General features: G+C 44.5%; 1 protein-coding gene across 4 annotated transcripts; it reads left to right on the forward strand.

Moving 5' to 3' along the window:
- The first annotated feature begins 5,649 nt into the window (after positions 1-5,649).
- Positions 5,650-21,396, forward strand: LOC134052116 (myosin heavy chain, skeletal muscle, adult-like). Of its 4 annotated transcripts, none has more exons than XM_062506366.1 (38): positions 5,650-5,856; positions 5,948-6,091; positions 6,183-6,339; positions 8,272-8,299; positions 8,398-8,512; positions 8,595-8,687; positions 8,817-8,880; positions 8,977-9,075; positions 9,183-9,286; positions 9,386-9,524; positions 10,192-10,310; positions 10,412-10,561; positions 11,133-11,303; positions 12,083-12,396; positions 12,552-12,624; positions 12,876-12,963; positions 13,058-13,175; positions 13,497-13,620; positions 13,707-13,843; positions 13,948-14,203; positions 14,991-15,233; positions 15,448-15,624; positions 15,710-15,855; positions 15,943-16,033; positions 16,122-16,511; positions 16,662-16,788; positions 16,966-17,084; positions 17,534-17,730; positions 18,085-18,268; positions 18,355-18,520; positions 18,686-18,810; positions 18,960-19,268; positions 19,363-19,566; positions 19,834-19,959; positions 20,054-20,224; positions 20,312-20,416; positions 20,559-20,654; positions 21,241-21,396. In XM_062506366.1, exons 1-38 carry the CDS (start codon positions 5,650-5,652, stop codon positions 21,394-21,396), a joined length of 5,832 nt encoding a protein of 1,943 aa, XP_062362350.1. The 4 variants fall into 4 exon arrangements, with proteins under 4 accessions (XP_062362350.1, XP_062362349.1, XP_062362351.1 ...); XM_062506365.1 differs by having other exon boundaries at positions 12,083-12,392; positions 12,545-12,624; XM_062506367.1 differs by having other exon boundaries at positions 12,083-12,388; positions 12,547-12,624.
- Positions 21,397-22,721: the final 1,325 nt, after the last annotated feature.

Consider the following 22,721-nt stretch of genomic DNA (forward strand, 5'->3'; position numbering starts at 1 on the left):
TTTTCTGGATTCCTATAGGAGTGACAGCAGAGCTGAAGCCCTTTCTATTCCAGCAAAAAATTTGCTGCATCAACTTCTCATTTACAATGCACCCACATTACTTCATCATCTCTCTTCACTGCCTGTGCCTCCTCTCTTTGCCTCCCCTATCCTGCGTTACCCCTTCTCAGTTTCCCCACTGATGAGTTCTCTCATTCTTCTCACCCTCGCCCACCTGACCTCGACAGGTTCTTGCAGCTGTGTCCCTTGCAGTACATCTGAGCCCCTGCCCAGGCACAGGGTGGGACCAGCTCACACACACTGCTCTGCTCTCCCAGCTGCCTCTGGGTTTAGTTTACATGGACCACGGTCTGCCAAAGAACCAGCACATCCATGCAGATCCTGCTCATTCCTGGTCCCTCCCATGGCCCTGAGCACCTCCCAGTTCCCAATCAGGGCATCAGAGACCCTAATCACCAGAGAAGGATCTGCAGTGACCTGTCCTCAGGCACTAAGGAGACACTGCTGTCTGTGTAGGCTCCTGAGATGCTCTCCATGTCCTCAACTCAGGAGGTTTCCTGCTGGAGCAGAAGCTGAGCAGCTTTGAGCTCCATCCAACCTCCCAACGCTCACTAACAGGAGTTGTTTCTTTATCCAGTGAGCTTCATGTTGTTAGGGAAATAAGTAAGTCACTCAGAGTCATACTTTTGATCTTAATTAATGTGGTGGTCGTAACTACTTATCAAGACTCAATTTCACTCTGCAATGCATCTTGTTATCCCCCTGAATCTCTACTTCATCTTTCCTATGCCATGCCATGCCTTGCCATGCCATTCTGTAAGCAGTAAAACCTCACAAGGTTTTGTGATCAGAGGACACGTTCATCATGAAAGTATAATTACATTGGATTCTACTGATGCTTATTAACTTGAATAAATTATATCCAAAGATATAGTCAGCTGAAAATAAATGTCATAGCAGCCAATCTTCAGGAAAAGTTTCTGAACTCAAAACTCCTGAATCATAATCTCAGTGAGGTATGATGCTACCTAACATGTGAAGGTTTCTTTATGAATCTATAAATAAGTACTTCTTCATCTACTGCCCACTGAATGAATGTACTACTGAATAAAAACACTTCCTGAAGACATGTCTGAAATTTCAGACTGTACTGGGAGACTAGTGAAAAAGTAGAAACTAATGACACAGCACGAGATAGTTGATGATCATATAAAAATTATAAATTGAACATAAATTCACTGCCACACCATAATGAAAGAGGAAATAGGACCTCACAGTTTATTTTCTACTATAGTGGACCCTGCTGGCTGCCACAGGGCAATCTGCAAGTAAGATTAAACCTAGACAAGATGAAAAAGCCTTCCTTGCCAAATGTGTGAAGCCAGCAGTGCTCATTTTCAATCAGTTTTTTCAAGCTGCAAAACAGAATGGATGAGAATTTTATGGAGATCTGATCACTCTTTTCCTAGGTATATTTTTGTCAATAGGTTCTGACATCAGAACAAGGACCATGGGGCTTCATCCACTGAAGAAACTCATGGATAAAAGTATTGAAACATGGATAAAAGTAATGAAGAAATTATCACTTTTCCAGGCTGTGAAAAAATCTTCCACACTAGAATGTTATAAACTCTAGTGTCCAGTTTGCAATGGAAATCTAAAAATTGTGAGATTTTGCCAGGCCATAGGCTGGAAATCTGTGTATGTACATACTTCTACTTGTTGCTAAGTATTCTCACTCTCTGTGCCTGCTAACACAGAGTCTGATATAGAAGTCATATCCTAAGGGCTGGCAGACAGTGAGGCAGCTGCTTGATGTCTTTCTCAAGATGGTTCTATTTTCAGTGTGCTTCAGTCTCTTCTTCATGGGAAATGTCAGCACTGCAATACCTTGCTCACACCACATTGCTGAGCAGGACATTCTGTATGGGTCTGTGCTCCCTCTCCCTCTCCTCTTTTTGAGTGTGCTTTGCTTTGCTCTCAGCTGCAGCAGCCCAGCCCTGCAGTGACAGTAGCAGAACTGGGAGTGGTAAAGATCAATTTAGTTTTTCTTTTAGCATTAAGGAATTGCTGCTCCTTTCAGTGCACCCTTTCCTGAGGACTGGCAGCCAAACAGCTGCCTGGATATGTGCCTCTCTCTTGCCTGTTGCAAGGGTGGATCCACATCCTGCATGGCACAACAGAAAAAAAAAACCAATAAAAGTGCTTTGCTGAGTAGACTGGCTTTGCCATTTGTCACTGGGAAAGCAAAGATTTGCAGTTCCAAATGTGAGGGGAGAGATCCCCAGCTGCCACCCTAGGAGAAGCATCAGACATCCCTCACTCTTCTTTCATTGTCTCAAGTAAGAGTTGTTACATACTTCCTCTGTCTGAACTTTATAAATCATAACTTTCATAATTTTGCTCAAAGCAGAACACTTCCTTATTTTTACAAACATGGGGATGGTGTAATTTTTAGCTGTTAAAATCAGAAGGCACATTTTGTTCTTATATGGTACATGTAAAAAATCTATACATGTAAAAACATGATAATTTGCAACTAATTTTTCATTATTAGAGACATGCAGAATGTCTTTTGTATCTCATCTTTCAGGGAAACTTAATTGAATATCTTTTAAATGTAATATACCTTCATATTCATCATTATAATATCTTTATATCCATCTGTATGTATCTCAAGATTCTGGAAATCACTTTAAGTGCTCTATATGTGAGCTGTATTTCAAGAGTTGATATATTGTTTGTGAGGGAATGTGACCTACAATATGTTTCTGCTTTTCTATTTTCAGTGGATTTAGTTACAATGGGTTACAGGTTTTTGCCAAATGGCACAGAAAGTCCTTAGCAACTAACCTTTTAATAAAGAAACCAGTTTTAAGATTTGTTTTTTCAGACAGGACAAAAACTATTAGTTCATCATGTGAAAACTAAATAATATTTCCTTTAGTATACATGAAACTGATTGTCTGACCCCTGGCCTCTCTTATTAAATGGTACTCCTGCAGTTTATTTTATTATGGGATAGTTTCATGCATTTTACCATTTTATATGCAGGGTTTTGACAAGATTTTTAGAAGACAAAGTCTCTCTAGTTTCATATGTAGGCCCTAGAGTTGGCTCTGTCATACATAGACTTCTCCTAATGTCAGTACAGACCATGGCCTTTGGAATATAAGAGCTTTCTTAGACCATGTCTAAAAAGTTGAGCTATAATTTTAGTGAATTTTTATATTAAAATTTCTTAAAATAAGTAATTTGGTTTATAAATTTATTTAAAATATCCAAGGAAAGTTTTCTTACTGATAACTATGTAAGGAAAAATACCCATATTGGCTTGGGTCTGTACTCAACAGACCCACATTGACCCTATGTTATCCTTCAGTCAAAGTTGGGAATGAATTTGTGACCAAACCTGTGTCACAAATTCCCTGATAGTCTTAGGGGAATTAGGGAAAACTGCTTTAATGAGGGGATGTGGCTGATAGCCCAGGTGAAATGCTTCTCTACTGTGGCAAACAGACAGAAAGAGCTGGTGGCCACTGCCCAGGCAAGCACTATGGCATTACTGAAACCACAGAAACTTGTTGGGATGAACTGTGTGATTGACATGTGCTGTGACTGACAGCTATAAAATATTTGGAAGGGATAGTCAAGGGGAAGGGATAGGAGAGATGAGGGATTTGCCCTGATGAAAAGCATCCCCAGATCCTGAGAGAACTGGCAGGTAAAATGGATAAACCACTATACATCATATGTGACAAGTTGTGGCTGTGTGATGAAGTTCCACTGACAGAAAAACCCCCATTTTTAAAACGGGACAAAAGAAAGACCCAGGGAACTACAGGCTGCTCAGTTTCCCTTTGCATGGCTAGATCATGGAGCAGATCCTTCTGGAAAGTATGCTATGGTGCATTGGCTGGATGATCATACACAAAGAGTTGTCATCAATGGCCTAAATTTCAGGTGGAAACCAGTAACAAGTTGTGTTTCCTGGCGGGTTGTTTTGAAACCAGAATTATTTAACATATTTGTCAAGAACATAGTGGGATTGAGGGCACTGTCAGCAAGTTTGCTGATAATACCAAGCCATATGTTGCAGTCAACACACTTGAGGGAAGATAGATTCTAGTTGGATATAAAAGTGACATTTTTTTTTAAGAAGAGGTCAGTGAGACAGAACAGAATGGCCCCAGAATAAGGGAATGTCCCATCATTAGAAGTGTGGAAGCTCAGGTTGAATGGGGCTTTGAACAATCTGATCTAGTCAAAGTTATTCCTGCCCACAGCAGTGGTGTTGCACTAGATAATTCTTTTAAGGTACCTTCTAACCCAAACCATTCTGTGATTTATCCTCTAAGATCTGTATGTCCATGGAAGTCAGAGACTGCACAGACACAGAACTTCTGATGTCCCCCTGTGCTCACTGTTTTACACAGGTTGTTTCTGAGCTTCTCCTGCTCAGTGCAGAGGGTGTTTCCACCAGCTGAGCTCTGGGCTTTTTCCCAGGGCTGAGCTCTGCTTTTGAACTCCAGAAAGTTGCATGCTCATCCTTGGAACAAGCTTTCCATGCCCACACCAGTGCTTGATGTTGGATATCTCCTTGGATCACATTTACTGACCTTGCCCTCTGCTCTTCACTGGGCTTTACCCACTGAGCTCTTTTAACAATCAAAACACCAATGACAAGGACAAGAGCATGCTTAAAGGAGCTCCAGTGACAGTGATATTTGTGATGCGATGGAAATGATGGACTGAGGATGTGTCAGAGTAACACCACAGTCATGCAATAAAAATCTGCCTTGAGTACATGGGGAAACCATTGGAAATGCAGTAGTATAGTTCATTCGTGCTACATCCAAATTTTCCAAATGCCTTGACTAACTGAACTTCTGTCCTTATGTCTCTAGACAAATTATTTATAGTCAATACATTCACAGCATTGGTAAGATACAAAACATTTCTAAATATATCTTATTAAATCAAATGACAATTTTGCCCTTAGTTCAGTTTGCCAGACAATGCCTTGCCAAAGAATGCTTGCCAAAAAATGTTTTGACCGAAGAAAGGGGAAGAATCCAGAGCATCTGCCAACCAGACTCTATAAAAGTGTCTTTGCAGCGCTCTGCCCTGTCTACTAGAAAAGTTTCAAGGTAAGTGCACTGGATGTAGCTGTTAGGTATCCCCATTATTTCATATTATGCATATATATTTTTTTCCTTTGAAACTGGTTTCCAACTAATTTTTTTCCATCTTCTTTTAAGGCTATAGTATCTATTCTATTTATATTTTTGTTTTGTTTTGTTTTACAGTGGAATAAAAAAGTTCCCATAACATGCTTCATATTCTCAAATATGACACTACAATCCATAAAGCCAAAGAAAAATCTGTACAGTACCATAAGACACAAATAAAATAAATGTTTACAAGGTTGCTATTATATATCATTTAAGGATGAAAGAATATTTTTCTCTTCTGTATTTAAACACAAGGAAGGCAATTTTTGGTAGTTTTAGTAATTCTAGTAAGCACTCAATTTTAAAACACTAGAAAAGCTGTCCTTGCAAGGAAGGTACATTAATTATCTATTCATGTTACATTTCTTTCCTCTCACAGGGTTCTTTGCTGATGTGCTTTCAGTAAAGCGCAGACATGACCTCTGCAGATGCTGAGTTAGCTTGTTTTGGGGAGGCTGCTCCTTACCTCCGAAAATCGGAAAAGGAGAGAATTGAGGCCCAGAACAAACCTTTTGATGCCAAGACATCTGTCTTTGTGGTTCATCCTAAAGAATCCTTTGTGAAAGGCAAAATTGAGAGCAGGGAATCAGGAAAAGTCACTGTCAAGACTGAAGGGGGAGAGGTGAGTCAAAAAACAAGGCTGAAGGACAACATTTGCTTCCCCACTTTGCGCTTTTAGGTGACACATGTGGAACCTTCTGTTTTCTTGGCAGACCCTGACCGTGAAGGAAGATCAAATCTTCTCCATGAACCCTCCCAAGTATGACAAAATCGAGGACATGGCCATGATGACCCACCTCCACGAACCCGCTGTGCTGTACAACCTCAAAGAGCGTTACGCAGCCTGGATGATCTACGTAAGTGGCAGCAGCAGCTTCCTTTGGGCAGCCTCAGGAGCTGCTGGGCCAGGCTCAGGGGAAGCCAACGTGCTGTGTCCCTTCCTCACAGACCTACTCGGGTCTCTTCTGCGTCACCGTCAACCCCTACAAGTGGCTGCCGGTGTACAACCCCGAGGTGGTGTTGGCCTACCGAGGCAAGAAGCGCCAGGAGGCCCCTCCACACATCTTCTCCATCTCTGACAACGCCTATCAGTTCATGCTGACTGGTGAGTTTCATGATTTTCTTTAAAATCACTTGGCTGTAAACACTCATAAAGGAGAAAAAGTCTTTTCACTGTACAGTAGTTCAGTTTAATGGTTGTGAGGTTTCATGCCTTCTTGTAGTTGGAAATGATGAGAACTTTCCCTTGATTGAAGAGGATCAGGTTAGAGATCATTTAGTCAAACCTAACATCCAGAAGTTCATCCTAATGGGATGCACATGCAAGTGCTGAGGGAACTGAAGGACATCTTATCTTGGCCTCTCTCATTCACCTTGGAATGGTCATGGCAGTCAGGAGACGTGTGTGAGGACTGGAAGAAAGCCAATGTCACAAGTCTTCCAAAAGGGCAAAAAAGAAGATCAAAGGAACTACAGGCCTGTCAGCCTCACCTGGGTGTTGGAATGGCTCATCCTGGAGGCTGTCTCTAAGAATGCAGAATACGAGAAATTGATCAGGAGTAGTCAGCATGGATTCACCAAAGGGAAATTATGCTTAACCAACTTGATTTCTTTCTACAATGGGACAACTTCATGGAGACATGAAGAGAGAGCACTGGATATTGTCTACCTGGATTTCAGCAAGGGTTTAGATGCTGGTTCTCATGATATTCTGATAGGCAAACTCAAGGAGTGAGGGCTAGACAAGTGGATGGTGAGCTGGACTGTGTGGACATCCACTGTGTGGATGGCAGATCTCAAACGGCTTTAAAAGGGTTTGTTCTTGGCCTTCAACTGTTCAACATTTTAAAAAAGATCTGGAAGTGATGAAAATATTTCTGATTTGACCAAGTTCTGAAGGTCCGCAGAAATTAAGTTTAACAATGCAGAATTTCAGAGAGAATTTATTACATTAAGTTCTTATTTAGTGAAGTTGCAAGAAGTTTTTGTGAACAAGAGTGTAAAAAAATGCCATTGGGGAAAAATCCCTCATTACCAAAAACTTTTATATGAATCTTCTAATACAGCTTTAAAATTTTTTATCAAGGATCATAAATATAAAAAGTAAAAAGCTGAAACATGGAGATCACTGAGCAGGAAATAGAGACCAAAACAGAAAGCATTACTATATCATGGATGCTACACAAAGGGTACCTGCACCTGCTGTGCTGTATGCATTTTCAAGCTTCCTTCTTCAAAAAAGAATGTAATAAAAATGGAACAGGTCAAGAAGAAGATGAAAAGGTTTCTCAAAGGTAGTACAGGATGTGCTGGTAACTCTAGAAAGAAGATTTTTATTACTTCATAAAATTATGCATGGCAAGGAGAAGATGAATAGACAACACAGAATACATGATGAAACAAACTCAACACCAGGAACAGATCTTTTCTGTCATAAGTAAGTGATTCAAAACTGGAGCATAACAATGGAACACAAAAAGAAGTGAGCATGGATTAAGAAAGCAAACAGACAAAATTGAGGGAAACAAACTCAGCTCAAGCTACTGAAAAGAGATACAATAATTCTAAAACTTAAGTATTATAGAGTATACGATGATGATAAAGGTTACTTCATGTTTACAATGTTTCTGTGATTTTATTTCAGCAACAATGAATTCAGAACCAACATAAAAACCATTCAGAGGGTCTTGTGGACTGATTAGGAGTGGATGTTCCAAATTAAAAAAGTTTATGAGAAGCAGAGGTTGCAGTTCAATTCAGCTTACTGACAGACCATTTAATCAGTAACTCTGCAAAACTGATCCAGAGTTGGAATCATTTTAATGAACAAAATGAGCAGTGTAACAGGAAGGGAATATCGAGGAAAAAAATCCATGTGTACTACACCTGACACCATGGGAGCGTGGAGATACTAGCTTCCCACCTGCAGCTGGGAACACTGAAGTATTCAAAATTGGTCAAGACATAAGGGTTTATAAAAGGAAATAGCTGCCTATTGCCAGTGCATTAATAAAAATCTCTTCTGCCTTGTTCACAGATCGGGAGAACCAGTCCATCCTGATCACGTACGTACACCCCCTGCGCGGGTCCCTGCGGGGCTGCCCGGTGCCAGGGCACCTCCTGCCTGACCACGCACCCTCTGCTTCCCTCTTGGCTTTGGCAGCGGAGAATCCGGTGCTGGGAAGACTGTGAACACAAAGCGTGTCATCCAGTACTTTGCAACAATTGCAGCCAGTGGAGAAAAGAAGAAGGAGGAGAAGTCATCAGGCAAAATGCAGGTGAGTCAGGGAGAACAGACTGAACGCTTGGCCTGTCATTGCCCTGTCAACTAAACACAGTCACTGAATAATTCCCCTGCAGGGAACGCTTGAGGATCAAATCATCAGCGCCAACCCACTGCTGGAGGCCTTTGGAAACGCCAAGACCGTGAGGAACGACAACTCCTCACGCTTTGTGAGTTCTTGTTTTGCATAAAATCTCTCCTCCTCATGGCATCATAAATGATGCCAGAGCAGTTCTTCATGCAAAGGAGATGTCAGCAGAACACATCCAGGCTGACCTGCTGCTGCTTCTGCTTAACAGGGCAAATTCATCAGAATCCACTTTGGGGCCACAGGCAAACTGGCTTCTGCTGACATTGAAACTTGTAAGAGATTCTCCTGGACTGCTCCCATCCCTTCCCAAATTCCCACATCCGTGTACATTCCCACAAGTGCCTGACTCTTGGTACCTCCCTGGGCAGATCTGCTGGAGAAGTCCAGAGTCACTTTCCAGCTCAAGGCGGAAAGGAGCTACCACATCTTTTATCAGATCATGTCCAACAAGAAGCCAGAGCTAATCGGTAGGAAGGAGCATTGCGGCTTTTTTGGGTTTGATCACTGAGGAACAGTTCCCTCTCTCACCTAATTGGCTAAAGTAAGCCTATGCCTTGCCTCTTCCTTCTTTCAGAAATGCTCCTCATTACCACCAACCCTTATGATTTCCACTTTGTGAGTCAAGGGGAGGTCACTGTCCCCAGCATTGATGACCAGGAGGAGCTGATGGCAACAGATGTAAGTAACACAGCAACAACTTACCTCCTGGGCATGTCTTGAGGGTCACGTCTCTGATCCACTAAGGACATGTTTTTGAATTCATTATTTTGACTGCAGAGTGCCATTGACATCCTGGGCTTCACTGCAGATGAGAAAACAGCCATCTACAAGCTGACCGGGGCTGTCATGCACTACGGGAACTTGAAGTTCAAGCAGAAACAACGAGAGGAGCAGGCAGAGCCTGATGGCACAGAAGGTATCAGCAAATTCAGGGGCTGACTTGTGCCAAGCCCTTCTCTGCCTCCAGAGGTGATATGTTAGTCTCCAGAGGAACACTGCACTTGGCTCATGTCTCCACTTAAACCACTGAGAATTCCATTTTTACTTCTGGTCGCTCTATCTGCAGAAGTGCTTTCCTAGTCATGGGAAGTTCCATTATTCTACCCAATGGTGGCTCCCCAGACACAAACTGCCTGAAAGCAGGAATTTCAATTACAACACAGGATCCCTCTCTCTCTCCCTCTCTCTCTTTCTCTCTCTCTCTTTCTCTTGAAAACCTCCAAGCACTAAGGAATCCAGATTGGCAATTGTGTTTTTGGAGAAATAATTGCTGCAAGCTGTGCTAGCCAGAAATCCCCTCCCCACTGAAAGACAATGGGCCTTGCCTTATGTCTTGCTAGAGGCTCTTGTTGTTCTTCTGGGAATTTCCAGGTTTAAGCTCTTCCTGTCCAAGCCATACCTGTTCTTGCTTTCAAAGAAGGCCATCAGTAGTGTCCAGAGTTTGCATTCCTTCACAGGCCTTCTGTGCAAGATGACATAAATGTTCTTCCATTCCTAGAACATGAACAGCAGAGTTGTTCACATCACCTGAATTCTAGAGAATTTCCATAAATAAATGCTTTTCTCTCTTTCCCCATTTCTAGTGGCTGACAAGGCTGCCTACCTAACGGGCCTTAACTCAGCTGAATTTCTCAAGGCCTTGTGTTATCCCCGAGTCAAGGTTGGGAATGAATACGTGACCAAAGGTCAAAACGTGACACAGGTAACATCAGAGAGTTGCAAATGCACAGCTTGAAGAAGTACATGCACATGTATTTTTTTTGTCACTCAGAGCTAACTCCATTCCTGTCTTCTCTACTCTAGGTGAACAATGCTGTGGGTGCACTGGCAAAGGCAATGTTTGAGAAGATGTTCCTGTGGATGGTTGTTCGCATCAACCAACAGCTAGACACAAAGCAGCCCAGGCAGTACTTCATTGGTGTCCTGGACATTGCTGGCTTTGAGATCTTTGATGTAAGGAGCAAGGATTTGACAGCACAGTCTAGCAATGAGCAAGGAGGGGTCAGGAGGACTCAGAAACATATAGAGGACTAAGGCCCACACAGCTATGGGCTAAAGGGGTGGATGCTCTTGTCAAAGCAGTGGTCTGGGCAAGTTCTCAGCGTGTTTTCTGTGCTGTGAATGCAGTGATGATGCAAGGACTTCTGTGTCAGAGCACAGAAACACCCAGAGAGATTTTTGATCTGGGGCCATGGAAATGCTTGGGTGGGACACTGAGGAGGTTTGTACTGTTCAGGAGCTCAGAGAGCTGATACCAATGGAGCCACTGAGACTACCAAAGATTTGCAGTTGAGTAGTGCAGTGAAGAGGAATTGTAACTTTTGGCTTGATTTGCAAAGTGATAATGAAAATGTTCTTCAAGAGCAGTGAGTATTAGAGTAGAAGACCTGCTAAGGAAACACATGCTGGTACAGTAGGGTTGGGACTGGTGTTTCAACTTCAAGTAGCCTTAGGAGAAGGGCAGGAAGGCCTGTGGATTTTGGCACACGTTGAGAACCTGTGCACCTTTCCTTGCTTTGGGCAGTTCAACAGCTTTGAGCAACTGTGCATCAACTTCACCAATGAGAAACTGCAACAGTTCTTCAACCACCACATGTTCGTGCTGGAGCAGGAGGAGTACAAGAAGGAGGGGATTGAATGGGAGTTCATTGACTTTGGCATGGACCTGGCTGCCTGCATTGAGCTCATTGAGAAGGTACCTTTCCCATGCATGCATATGATGGCTGTTGCAATTCTGTGATGTTTCTGGAGCACAGTCAGCTCAGAAAGAACTCCTAGCCAGACATGTAGCAGCAGTTAAGGAAAATATTCTGCACTGAAATTTAGTTTAGTATGGGCCAGAGAACCGGGAAATGCATGTGTGTGTCATCAGTCTGCATCATCCAGTCTTCAGTTATGGAAAAGTATCATGGACTCCCACCAACAGACTTCTAAACCCAAACCTGATACAGTCTTCTTTTCTTCCATCTCCAAAGGTTCAAATCCAAACTCCACAGCTGAATTTGAGAAATAAATACCTTATCACCTGACCTCCCCAAACTCCATAGCCCCTTGTAGCAGCTTCCCCATTGGTTTTCTCTTTGCCATTGCTCCTCCAATTCTACACCCAATTCTCATGTGAGCCGGGCAGACGTTCCTACCAGTTCCGTGAAGACAGGCTGCAGGGAGGCAAGGGATGGCAGAAATAAACTCCTTGACTGACAACAACTCCTGGTAAACCTAGGCTTTCATCCAGGCTGAGATGCTGCCAACAACACAACCAGTCTGTGATGTTCATAGCACGGGTTTCCTGTCATTGTCATAGAATCACAGAATGGTTTGGGTTGGAAGGGACCATAAAGAACATCTTGTTCCAATCCCCTACCATGGGGAGGGTGTCCTTCCACTAGACCAGGCAGGTAAACATTGCATCCAAAGTGATATTGAACATTTCCATTGTAACCTTTCCGTGTCACTTCTTGTGATTTCTCCCAGCCCATGGGCATCTTCTCCATCCTGGAAGAGGAGTGCATGTTCCCCAAGGCAACTGACACCTCTTTCAAGAACAAGCTCTATGACCAGCACCTGGGCAAGTCCAACAACTTCCAGAAGCCCAAGCCTGCCAAAGGCAAGGCTGAGGCCCACTTCTCCCTGGTGCACTACGCTGGCACAGTGGACTACAACATCACTGGCTGGCTGGAGAAGAACAAGGACCCTCTGAATGAAACTGTCATTGGGCTGTACCAGAAATCATCTGTGAAGACCCTGGCTTTACTCTTTGCCAACTATGGTGGAGCAGATGCTGGTCAGTTTTGTGGAAATTGTATTTTTAATTTGGGACGAAGTTTTTTCAGCATTAAAGCTACAAACACTAGTCAAGTGGCTTTGTGTTCTGTAGTATCCATATTATATTGCCCATAATAAAAGAGGTTTCTTTTTCTTTTCTGTGACTTGCAGAGGCTAGTGGTGGCGGTGGTGGCAAGAAGGGAGGAAAGAAGAAGGGTTCTTCTTTCCAGACTGTCTCAGCTCTTTTCAGGGTAAGAACAGAATTAATTTCCTTATTTAAATGCCCACTGAAAAAACATAGCAGTTCAGTGAAATTGTGGTCAGAAGACAGGCCTGTAATTCACTAAGACTCTGATTCATATTTATACCATTTTTACACCACTATAGTCATGCATTTGCTATAGTTCAATTCACAGAATAACTCAGTTTTTTATGCACATCATAGAGAAGCAGGAGGTTCTTACTAGATTATACCTGGACTTTTTTTTTTATAATCTCACAGGAGAATTTAAACAAGCTGATGGCTAATTTGAGAAGCACTCACCCCCATTTTGTACGGTGCATCATCCCAAATGAAACTAAAACACCTGGTAAGGCATGCCAAGGGGAGGAAAGCTTGAGCAGCAGAAGCTTTTCTCCTGAGTGTCAAACAGCAGGGTAGTCACTAATGGTGGAATTTGCCAGGTGCCATGGAGCACGAGCTGGTGCTGCACCAGCTGCGCTGTAACGGCGTGCTGGAAGGGATCAGGATTTGCAGGAAAGGCTTCCCCAGCAGAGTCCTCTATGCTGACTTCAAACAGAGGTAAGAGCTCTGTATCTCTCTGCCAACTCAGACCAAACAGATGAGCCAGATCATCTTAACAATCTTTACATTTTACATTGTCATGTTTTGTTGTGAATTTATGATTTATTTTATGCTTATTGTGAGAATTCACCTGGACTCTGAGTTATTGGTATGAAAGGTCCTTATATGCTCTTGCAGTGTCTTTCAAGACTTGCACTGTCTTGAATGAATGCACTGTCTAATACATGATATTTAGCTGTTGCTAAGTAGGCTGTGGGGTTCAATCACAGTGATGGTTTCAGAACTGTTGATTTCTTAATGTTTTGCTTTCTCCTATAGATACAGAGTACTTAATGCCAGTGCTATTCCAGAAGGTCAGTTTATGGATAACAAGAAGGCTTCAGAGAAGCTTCTTGGGTCCATCGATGTTGACCACACCCAGTACAGATTTGGTCACACCAAGGTAGAATGAAGTCCTGTGTTTAAATACAGTGTGTCCCAATAATGCACTACCCAATACTGATGTACTGCAATCTTGCCTTTCTCAAGGTGTTCTTCAAAGCTGGACTGATAGGTGTGCTAGAGGAGATGAGAGATGAGAAACTGGCAGAGATCATGACCATGATACAAGCCAGGTGTAGGGGCTTCCTGATGAGAGTGGAGTACCAGAGAATGGTGGAGCGGAGGTAGATACTTCACACTCCTTTGTTACATTCTGATGGTAGTTGGCAAATTTAGTTGAAACTCACCAAACACAGGATATTCTATAACCCTGTGGATTTGTTTTCAGGGATTCCATCTTCTGTATCCAGTACAATGTTCGTGCATTCATGAATGTCAAACACTGGCCATGGATGAAGCTGTTCTTCAAGATCAAGCCCTTGCTGAAGAGTGCAGAGTCTGAGAAAGAAATGGCCAACATGAAACAAGAGTTTGAGAAAACCAAGGAGGAGCTTGCAAAGTCAGAAGCAAAGCGGAAGGAGCTGGAGGAGAAAATGGTGGCCCTGGTGCAGGAGAAAAATGACCTGCAGCTCCAAGTGCAGGCTGTGAGTTTATCACTGTTCATTTTTCCCTGGAAAAAGAATGATACATTGTCAGAATGCTTCTTGTCCCACACAGAGACTCACAGGAATTAATGGGTGTTAGAAAACAGTCTAACTCACACACTCTGAGGCACTCTAATGTTGAGTAAACAGGCACTGGCAAAGGCATAAGTGAGACTCCTGGCAGACCCACATGACGCTCACCATTGCTGTTGTGTGAGGACAGAGCCATGTAATACCAGCCAGCGTGTACTGAATGGTGGAGAACTTGGAGCTGGATGAGAAATAATTTTCAAAGTGCTTCTATCTAACACAATAAAGGCAAACCAGAGAAGGACCCACTTATCCTCCAAACTCAATTAGGATAATGCAGTTTCACCAAAGAAAGCAAATCTTTCTCCACTGAAGTATTCTCACAAATATTCTATTGCTGAAATATTATAAACTTGACTAGGCAATTAAATGAGAGAAGATATTGCATATTTTTACTTGAGAAAAATACCCAAGTCATTTTTCGTGCAGAAACTAGAAACTGAAATAACCCCTGCTCCATTTTGCTTGTGTGTGCATGAGGCATTCTTGTAGCTAGTCACCCTGGGGACATACTTAGGAGACATAACAACTTTGGAATAAATATTGATTCCAAATGACAAGGTTTCTCACTAGACACCACTCAAGATATATCTATTGCTGAATTGAAAGTCAGGTTCAGCTGCTACTCAGTGATAAAAGAGGCAGAGCAGAGAAAGTTTAAAACATTAGAACCAACAAAATTCTGTCTCCCTACCAGGAAGCAGACAGCTTGGCTGATGCTGAGGAAAGGTGTGACCAGCTCATCAAAACCAAAATCCAGCTGGAAGCCAAAATTAAGGAGGTGACTGAAAGGGCTGAAGAAGAAGAGGAAATTAATGCTGAGCTGACAGCCAAGAAGAGGAAACTGGAGGATGAATGTTCAGAGCTGAAGAAAGACATTGATGACCTTGAGCTAACACTGGCCAAGGTGGAGAAGGAAAAACATGCCACGGAAAACAAGGTAAAGCACCAGGCGTCATTGAACTGGTCAAAAACTTCAGTGTTTCTATAAGAAATAGAAGAAGGACATATTGCCTTTTGAACATAGGACCTGAGCCTGGCCTAAGGAGTGAAACGAAAAGCACAATTTCTGGCTAACCAAGGCAGAGGGAAAATTTCAACCGATCAGCCTGCATCTTTTTCCAATAAATTTTGACAAATGCTTTTATTTTTAGGTGAAAAACCTGACTGAAGAGATGGCAGCCCTGGATGAGACCATTGCCAAGCTGACAAAAGAGAAGAAAGCCCTCCAAGAGGCCCATCAGCAGACCCTGGATGACCTGCAGGTAGAGGAGGACAAAGTCAATACTCTGACCAAAGCCAAGACCAAGCTGGAACAGCAAGTGGACGATGTAAGCACACAGACATAGAGCAGGAACAGGACAGGTGTGGAGCCTGGCCTGGCTGTTAGAGCACTGATGGTTTTGTTGTGTTTAGCTGGAAGGGTCCCTGGAGCAAGAGAAGAAACTGCGCATGGACCTGGAGAGAGCTAAGAGGAAACTGGAAGGGGACCTGAAGCTGGCCCAGGACAGCATCATGGATTTGGAGAATGACAAGCAGCAGCTGGATGAGAAACTGAAGAAGTAAGTGTGGCTCTGGGGCACCTGAGTGCTGGGCTGCAGCACTTGTCTTTTTCCTTTGAGCTCTAACACGGTTCACTTTTCCCAAAGGAAAGACTTTGAAATCAGCCAGATCCAGAGCAAGATCGAGGATGAACAAGCCTTGGGCATGCAATTTCAGAAGAAGATCAAGGAGTTGCAGGCAAGTGTCTGTTCCTTGCCCTGCCTTGCTCAGGTGCAGCACAGGCATGAGGAGGACATGGGTGTGAAGGGTCCCTGCTGTTCTGCAGGCCCGTATTGAGGAGCTGGAGGAGGAAATTGAGGCAGAGAGAACCTCTCGCGCTAAAGCAGAGAAGCATCGGGCTGACCTGTCCAGGGAGCTGGAGGAGATCAGCGAGCGCCTGGAAGAAGCAGGAGGGGCCACAGCAGCTCAGATTGAGATGAACAAGAAGCGTGAGGCAGAATTCCAGAAGATGCGCCGTGACCTGGAAGAGGCCACGCTGCAGCACGAGGCCACGGCTTCCGCCCTGCGCAAGAAGCACGCGGACAGCACAGCTGAGCTGGGGGAGCAGATCGACAACCTGCAACGTGTGAAGCAGAAGCTGGAGAAGGAGAAGAGTGAGCTGAAGATGGAGATTGATGACTTGGCCAGCAATATGGAGTCTGTCTCCAAAGCCAAGGTACGGATAGCGGGAGAAAATGCTGACAGGGACAAAGTGTGGCACAAAAGCTGCCTCTTCCAGACACATTCCATAAAACAAAGTCCCCTCTGTGACAATAATGCAGAGTGCAGACAATCATCTTTTCTCTCTTCCGTGTTTCATCACTAGGCCAACCTGGAGAAGATGTGCCGCACACTGGAAGATCAGCTGAGTGAGCTTAAAACGAAGGAGGAGCAGAATCAGCGCATGATCAATGACCTCAATACGCAAAGAGCTCGTCTGCAGACAGAGTCTGGTGAGACATCCTCATCCCCAAAGTTCAATGGCCAGACCTGCATGCCCTGAGCAAGCCAGAGCATGCAAGGTGGCAGCTGGTATAAGCTGTCCAAGCCATTCCTGGTCACGTGGCTTCACAGGCAGAAAGTATCATGGGAGGAACAATCTGCTTCCTTTTCCCCCTTTCCCTTCCCAGGTGAATATTCCCGCCAGGTGGAGGAGAAAGATGCTCTGATTTCTCAACTGTCTAGGGGCAAGCAAGGATTTACCCAACAGATTGAGGAACTCAAGAGACATCTGGAGGAAGAAATCAAGGTCTGGAAGAACCCTAGTGTCCCCAGCCTACATGACCCCCAAAAGCACCAGCAGAATCCTGTCCAACACTAGATTGCTCCACTCTTCCTCCCCTAAACACACATAGGTCTGCAGGGAACAGCACTAATGCACAACCCTCCACTCTTCAACTAGAGAGGGAAGGAAGCAGGATACTTTAGGTGCTGGAGGAAGTCATCCACAAGGCTTCCACAAGATTCTGATGATCCTCTCTAGGACATGATTCAGACACATATTTACACAAACAGCAGATTACTGTCCCCAGAGGAGCTGTCACTGATGTGTCCTGATGCTCCAGAGCATGTCAATGAGGGCTTCAGCAGCTCCAAGCTCTCCATATTCCCAATATCATTCCAATTTCAATGCCAAGTTCACAGTCAAGAGGCATTTCAAGGTAAGTATTCAGGTTACCAAACCCAATGTCCTCACAGGCCAAGAATGCCCTGGCCCACGCCCTGCAGTCCGCTCGCCATGACTGTGACTTGCTCCGGGAACAATATGAGGAGGAGCAGGAGGCCAAGGCGGAGCTGCAACGAGCCATGTCCAAGGCCAACAGTGAAGTGGCCCAGTGGAGAACCAAATATGAGACGGACGCGATTCAGCGCACGGAGGAGCTCGAGGAGGCCAAGTACGTGGGAAGTAGGATGGGAAATGATGGGAGAAGACAGAAACTGGTCAAGGGAAATTGGAGTTTCTAGTCTCTAAAAGAGTAGGTTAAGCGAAGAATGGGATGGAGGGAATGATATACTGTCATTGTAAAAGAAGGGGAGGGAGGGAGGGAGAGAAAAAGTGTAAATTGAAAATACTGGGTTTAGAAGTGCTAAAACAGGCTTAATCCTCAATAGGAGATAAGACATCAAATAATAGATTTTTTTTTCTGTGAAAAATGCTTGGATTAAAACTGCCAGACTCTCCTCTCATGACAGCATAGAATGGATGCCCTTCCAAGCTCTAACAAGGCATTGTACTTCTCTCCTGCCAGGAAGAAGCTGGCACAACGTCTGCAGGATGCAGAGGAACATGTTGAGGCTGTCAATGCCAAATGTGCCTCCCTGGAAAAGACAAAGCAGAGGCTGCAGAATGAAGTGGAGGACCTGATGATTGATGTGGAGAGATCCAATGCTGCCTGTGCTGCTCTGGATAAGAAGCAGAAGAACTTTGACAAGGTCTTTTGGCCTCCAGCACCAGCACTCCTGCCCAGAGCATGCCCCCATGATGGCCACAGCCCTACTCACAGCCCGTTTCTCTGCAGATCCTGGCAGAATGGAAGCAGAAGTATGAGGAAACGCAGGCTGAGCTGGAGGCCTCCCAGAAGGAGTCACGCTCTCTCAGCACAGAGCTGTTCAAGATGAAGAATGCCTATGAGGAGTCCTTGGACCACCTGGAAACAATGAAGCGGGAGAACAAGAACTTGCAGCGTAAGTCCCTGGCCCTCTGCTCCTCCCTGACCTTTCTCAGCCATTACCACCATTGCTCATGGGTCTGTGCCTGCAGGTCTGCAGAGATGCCTGTAACCTTGGTGGGACAGGACCCTTCCCATTCTGCTCTGTGCCTGACCATGCCATTGATCTTTGTTCCCACAGAGGAGATTTCCGACCTCACGGAGCAGATTGCTGAGGGAGGAAAAGCGATTCATGAGCTGGAGAAAGTCAAGAAGCAGATTGAGCAGGAGAAGTCTGAACTTCAAGCCTCACTGGAGGAAGCTGAGGTACCTACAGTGCTAATAAATGTTGCCCCCATTTAGGTGTATGTTTCTAGTTCTTTGGAGAGACAGAAGGAAAGCGAGTCCACCTTTCATGAGGAACTGCATAAAAGATTACTTAGAAATTAAGACATTCTTCATGCTGAATTGTCCAGGCCTCGCTGGAACATGAGGAAGGGAAGATCCTGCGCCTGCAGCTTGAGCTCAACCAAGTGAAGTCTGAGATTGACAGGAAGATAGCTGAGAAAGATGAGGAGATTGACCAGCTGAAGAGAAACCACCTCAGAATTGTAGAGTCCATGCAGAGCACTCTGGATGCTGAGATCAGGAGCAGGAATGAAGCCCTGAGACTGAAGAAGAAGATGGAGGGAGATCTGAATGAAATGGAGATTCAGCTGAGCCATGCCAACCGCCAGGCTGCAGAGGCACAAAAGAACCTGAGAAACACCCAGGCAGTGCTCAAGGTCAGTTCAGCAGAGCTACAGAAATAGAAATTAGTTCCATGACATTTTCTCCACAGAACTGATTCTGGACAATTTCTCTTGTCTCTCTTTCCAGGATACCCAGCTGCACTTGGATGATGCTCTCAGGACACAGGACGACCTGAAGGAGCAGGTGGCCATGGTGGAGCGCAGAGCAAACCTGCTGCAGGCTGAAGTTGAGGAGCTCCGGGCAGCCCTGGAGCAGACAGAGCGGTCGAGGAAACTGGCTGAGCAGGAGCTTCTGGATGCCACTGAACGTGCACAGCTCCTCCACACCCAGGTCAGATGCTACTGAAAATTATTCTCATTCATAAGTGATAACAAAGAATTCAATTGATATTCATCTTGTAAATTATTACTGTGTAAATATTTGAAGAACTGTGCTGCAATATGTCTCCTCCAGTCAGTCCTCAATATCTGGTTTACTGCTCTGGTGCTAAAGAAGTCTCTTGCACTGAAGACTTTCCTAAACTCTACCCACATTTTCAGGCCTTAATATGGAGGCATTTCATTTGACAGTAGGATTCTTGCCTTTTGTCTTGCACAGAACACCAGCTTGATCAACACCAAGAAGAAGCTGGAAACGGACATTTCCCAGATCCAGAGTGAAATGGAGGATACCATCCAGGAAGCCCGCAATGCTGAGGAGAAGGCCAAGAAGGCCATCACAGATGTGAGTTGGGTTCTCCTGGCATTGCTGATGGTCAGTGTACTCTGCCCAAAATATCTCCAGTCCTAAAGTGGCTTTGACCCTTGGCTCTGATCAGGCGGCCATGATGGCAGAAGAGCTGAAGAAGGAGCAGGACACCAGTGCCCACCTGGAGAGGATGAAGAAGAACCTGGACCAGACAGTGAAGGACCTGCAGCACCGTCTGGAAGAGGCTGAGCAGCTGGCACTGAAGGGAGGGAAGAAGCAGATCCAGAAGCTGGAGGCCAGGGTGTGTAGGGCTGGGGCTGTGGCTGAGTGAGCATGTCCTTGGAGAGACATTGGCAGGGAAGCTGCAGGGATGGGCTTGTCCTTGCAGGTGCGGGAGCTGGAAGGGGAGGTTGATGCTGAGCAGAAGCGCAGCGCTGAAGCCGTGAAGGGTGTGCGCAAGTACGAGCGGAGGGTGAAGGAACTGACCTACCAGGTAAGGCAGGAGGTCTCCTGCTCTGACAGGCTTTTCTCACAGTGAGTCACCTTTTGCACACACCATCCCCAAGGGGAACTGTTAACCTTGCCTGATGGAGGACCAAGAATTGACTCTCTATCCTTTTTGCCAACCTCCCTAGTCTGAGGAAGACAGGAAGAATGTCCTCAGGCTGCAGGATCTGGTGGACAAGCTGCAAATGAAAGTGAAATCCTACAAGAGACAAGCTGAGGAGGCTGTAAGTATTGCTTGGAGAATGTGCAAAGGCCACATTCCATTGGGGCAGGACCCACATTGAATGAGGCTGAATACCTGGAGAGGGCTATGAAAGAAACTCCTGAGACACAAGTGTCTTGGTTACATTGTTTTGGTATTTTGTCATGAGGCCTTGGTGAGCTCTGGGCGCCCTGCAGTCAGGCAGGTTCATTAAGGGAAGTTCTGCAGCCTGTTTCACACAGGAGACCAGAACAAATAAACCCAGGGACACACCCTCTGATTTACCAGCTCCTGAATCTCTGCTAATTATCAGCAGCACAAGTCATCCTGGCCTTCTTAACCCAATAACTCCTACAGACAAGTAGTGTGAGGGTAAATATAGAAATGACAAAGTGAAGTTATGAAATTCCTCTCACATGTGATGCAGTCCTGGTGAAGCTCGTCCCAGTAATGTCCTGAAAAGGGGATGATGAGGAGCTCTGTGTGAGGCTGATGTGTGAGCAGTGGTGGGAGGGGGATGAAGATTTGCAGCCCCATTAGGCTGACTTGCAGCAGGAGTGAAACCTCTGCCCTGTACTCCTGAGCCCTGATTCCCTTTTCACTCACAGGAGGAGCTGTCCAATGTCAACCTGTCCAAGTTCCGCAAGATCCAGCACGAGCTGGAGGAAGCTGAGGAGCGGGCTGACATTGCAGAGTCACAGGTCAACAAGCTCCGAGCCAAGAGCCGTGACATTCATGGCAAGAAGATAGAAGAGGAAGAGTGAGAATGTCACAAGTCAGCAAAGTGACCCGAGGGCTGCACAGAATGTGACCCCTCTGTCACTTGCTTCTTTCTTCAGTTTTTGTTTTGAGCCATTTTAATGTCTAGAGAATAAACCCCATAGATTTCTTCGTGTGCATACCATGAGCTGTGCTTTTATTTTTTTTCTGGTTTTATTGGTTAGAATTTTATTACCATTTTTGGTACTGTTTTGCACACTTTTGTTTTATAATCTCTGTGTCATAATGGAGCTGTTTTTCATCTAGCTCCTGACAACTTATCCTTTCTTTCTTCCTTAGTGAGGTCTGAATATAAAAATAACATCACATGAAGAGAAATCAAGCACAATAATTCGTGACTGTGACTCCTGCAAGTTCTTCCTAATGGTGTACTCCAGACAATATATTATATTCACCCTCATGGAACCTCAGCACTTTACAGCTTGTAATTTTCAGGTGTGCGATGGTCCTTTTGCTGCCCTCTTAGAGTGATTTATAGAGCGCTAATAACCCAAAGGGTTCATGGTTTTTGTGAAGATGATAGAAGGTAGTCTTTAGCCTCCACTATTTTTTCTTCTTGAATTTAATTAGAAGACCAAGAAGAGTATTACATCCCCTTGAATTAAAACTGGAGAAGGTTGGTGACAGTTGTGTGAGGATTCCTTTAGTTTCTATAAATTAGATCAGTGTCTACAATAGCTGAGTTTTGGCCACATTACTTTCTGAAACACTGCCCTGTCTTGTGGAATATTTCTTTCCTGATGAGAAAGACCAGCTGTTTTATGTGATGTTTTCCTTACTGGTGCTGTATAAACTCAAAACTCTCAGCAGGAGCTTCTCTCACTAGTCTATGGCAAGAGAAATCAGAGTAGGCAGTGAAAAGGGAAGAGACAGCTTGCAGTAGTCCAGTAGTGAAAGGAAAACAATTAATAGATATAATTTCCTGTCTACACTAATGATTTTCCATTCAATGTGCAAAAGAAACGATAACAAAGATGGGCAATTGAATGGCAGATTCTGAGCCTAACCTGAGATCCATATAAACTGACAATGAAGACTTGAGTGCAGGGGAGAAAGTTACCATGTGCAGTCCCAGGCCCTGCCTCCTAGGGCAGAGTACGCTGCAGATTCTGAATTCCTAGTGAGCAGTGGACCAAGCATATGTAACGCCTCCAGGGAAAAAAATGGTATAGGAAACTGAGGACAGATAATTTATGACCTTCCAAAAGGAGTACTCTGTTAAATTCCAGTCAGCCTTATGTATGAAAAAGCACACAAATCTTTGAGAAGATACATGAGCACGTGGGCGGGGAGATACAGTAGACATAAT

Source organism: Cinclus cinclus, chromosome 20 (assembly GCF_963662255.1).
Source record: "Cinclus cinclus chromosome 20, bCinCin1.1, whole genome shotgun sequence".
Lineage (NCBI taxonomy): Eukaryota > Metazoa > Chordata > Aves > Passeriformes > Cinclidae > Cinclus > Cinclus cinclus.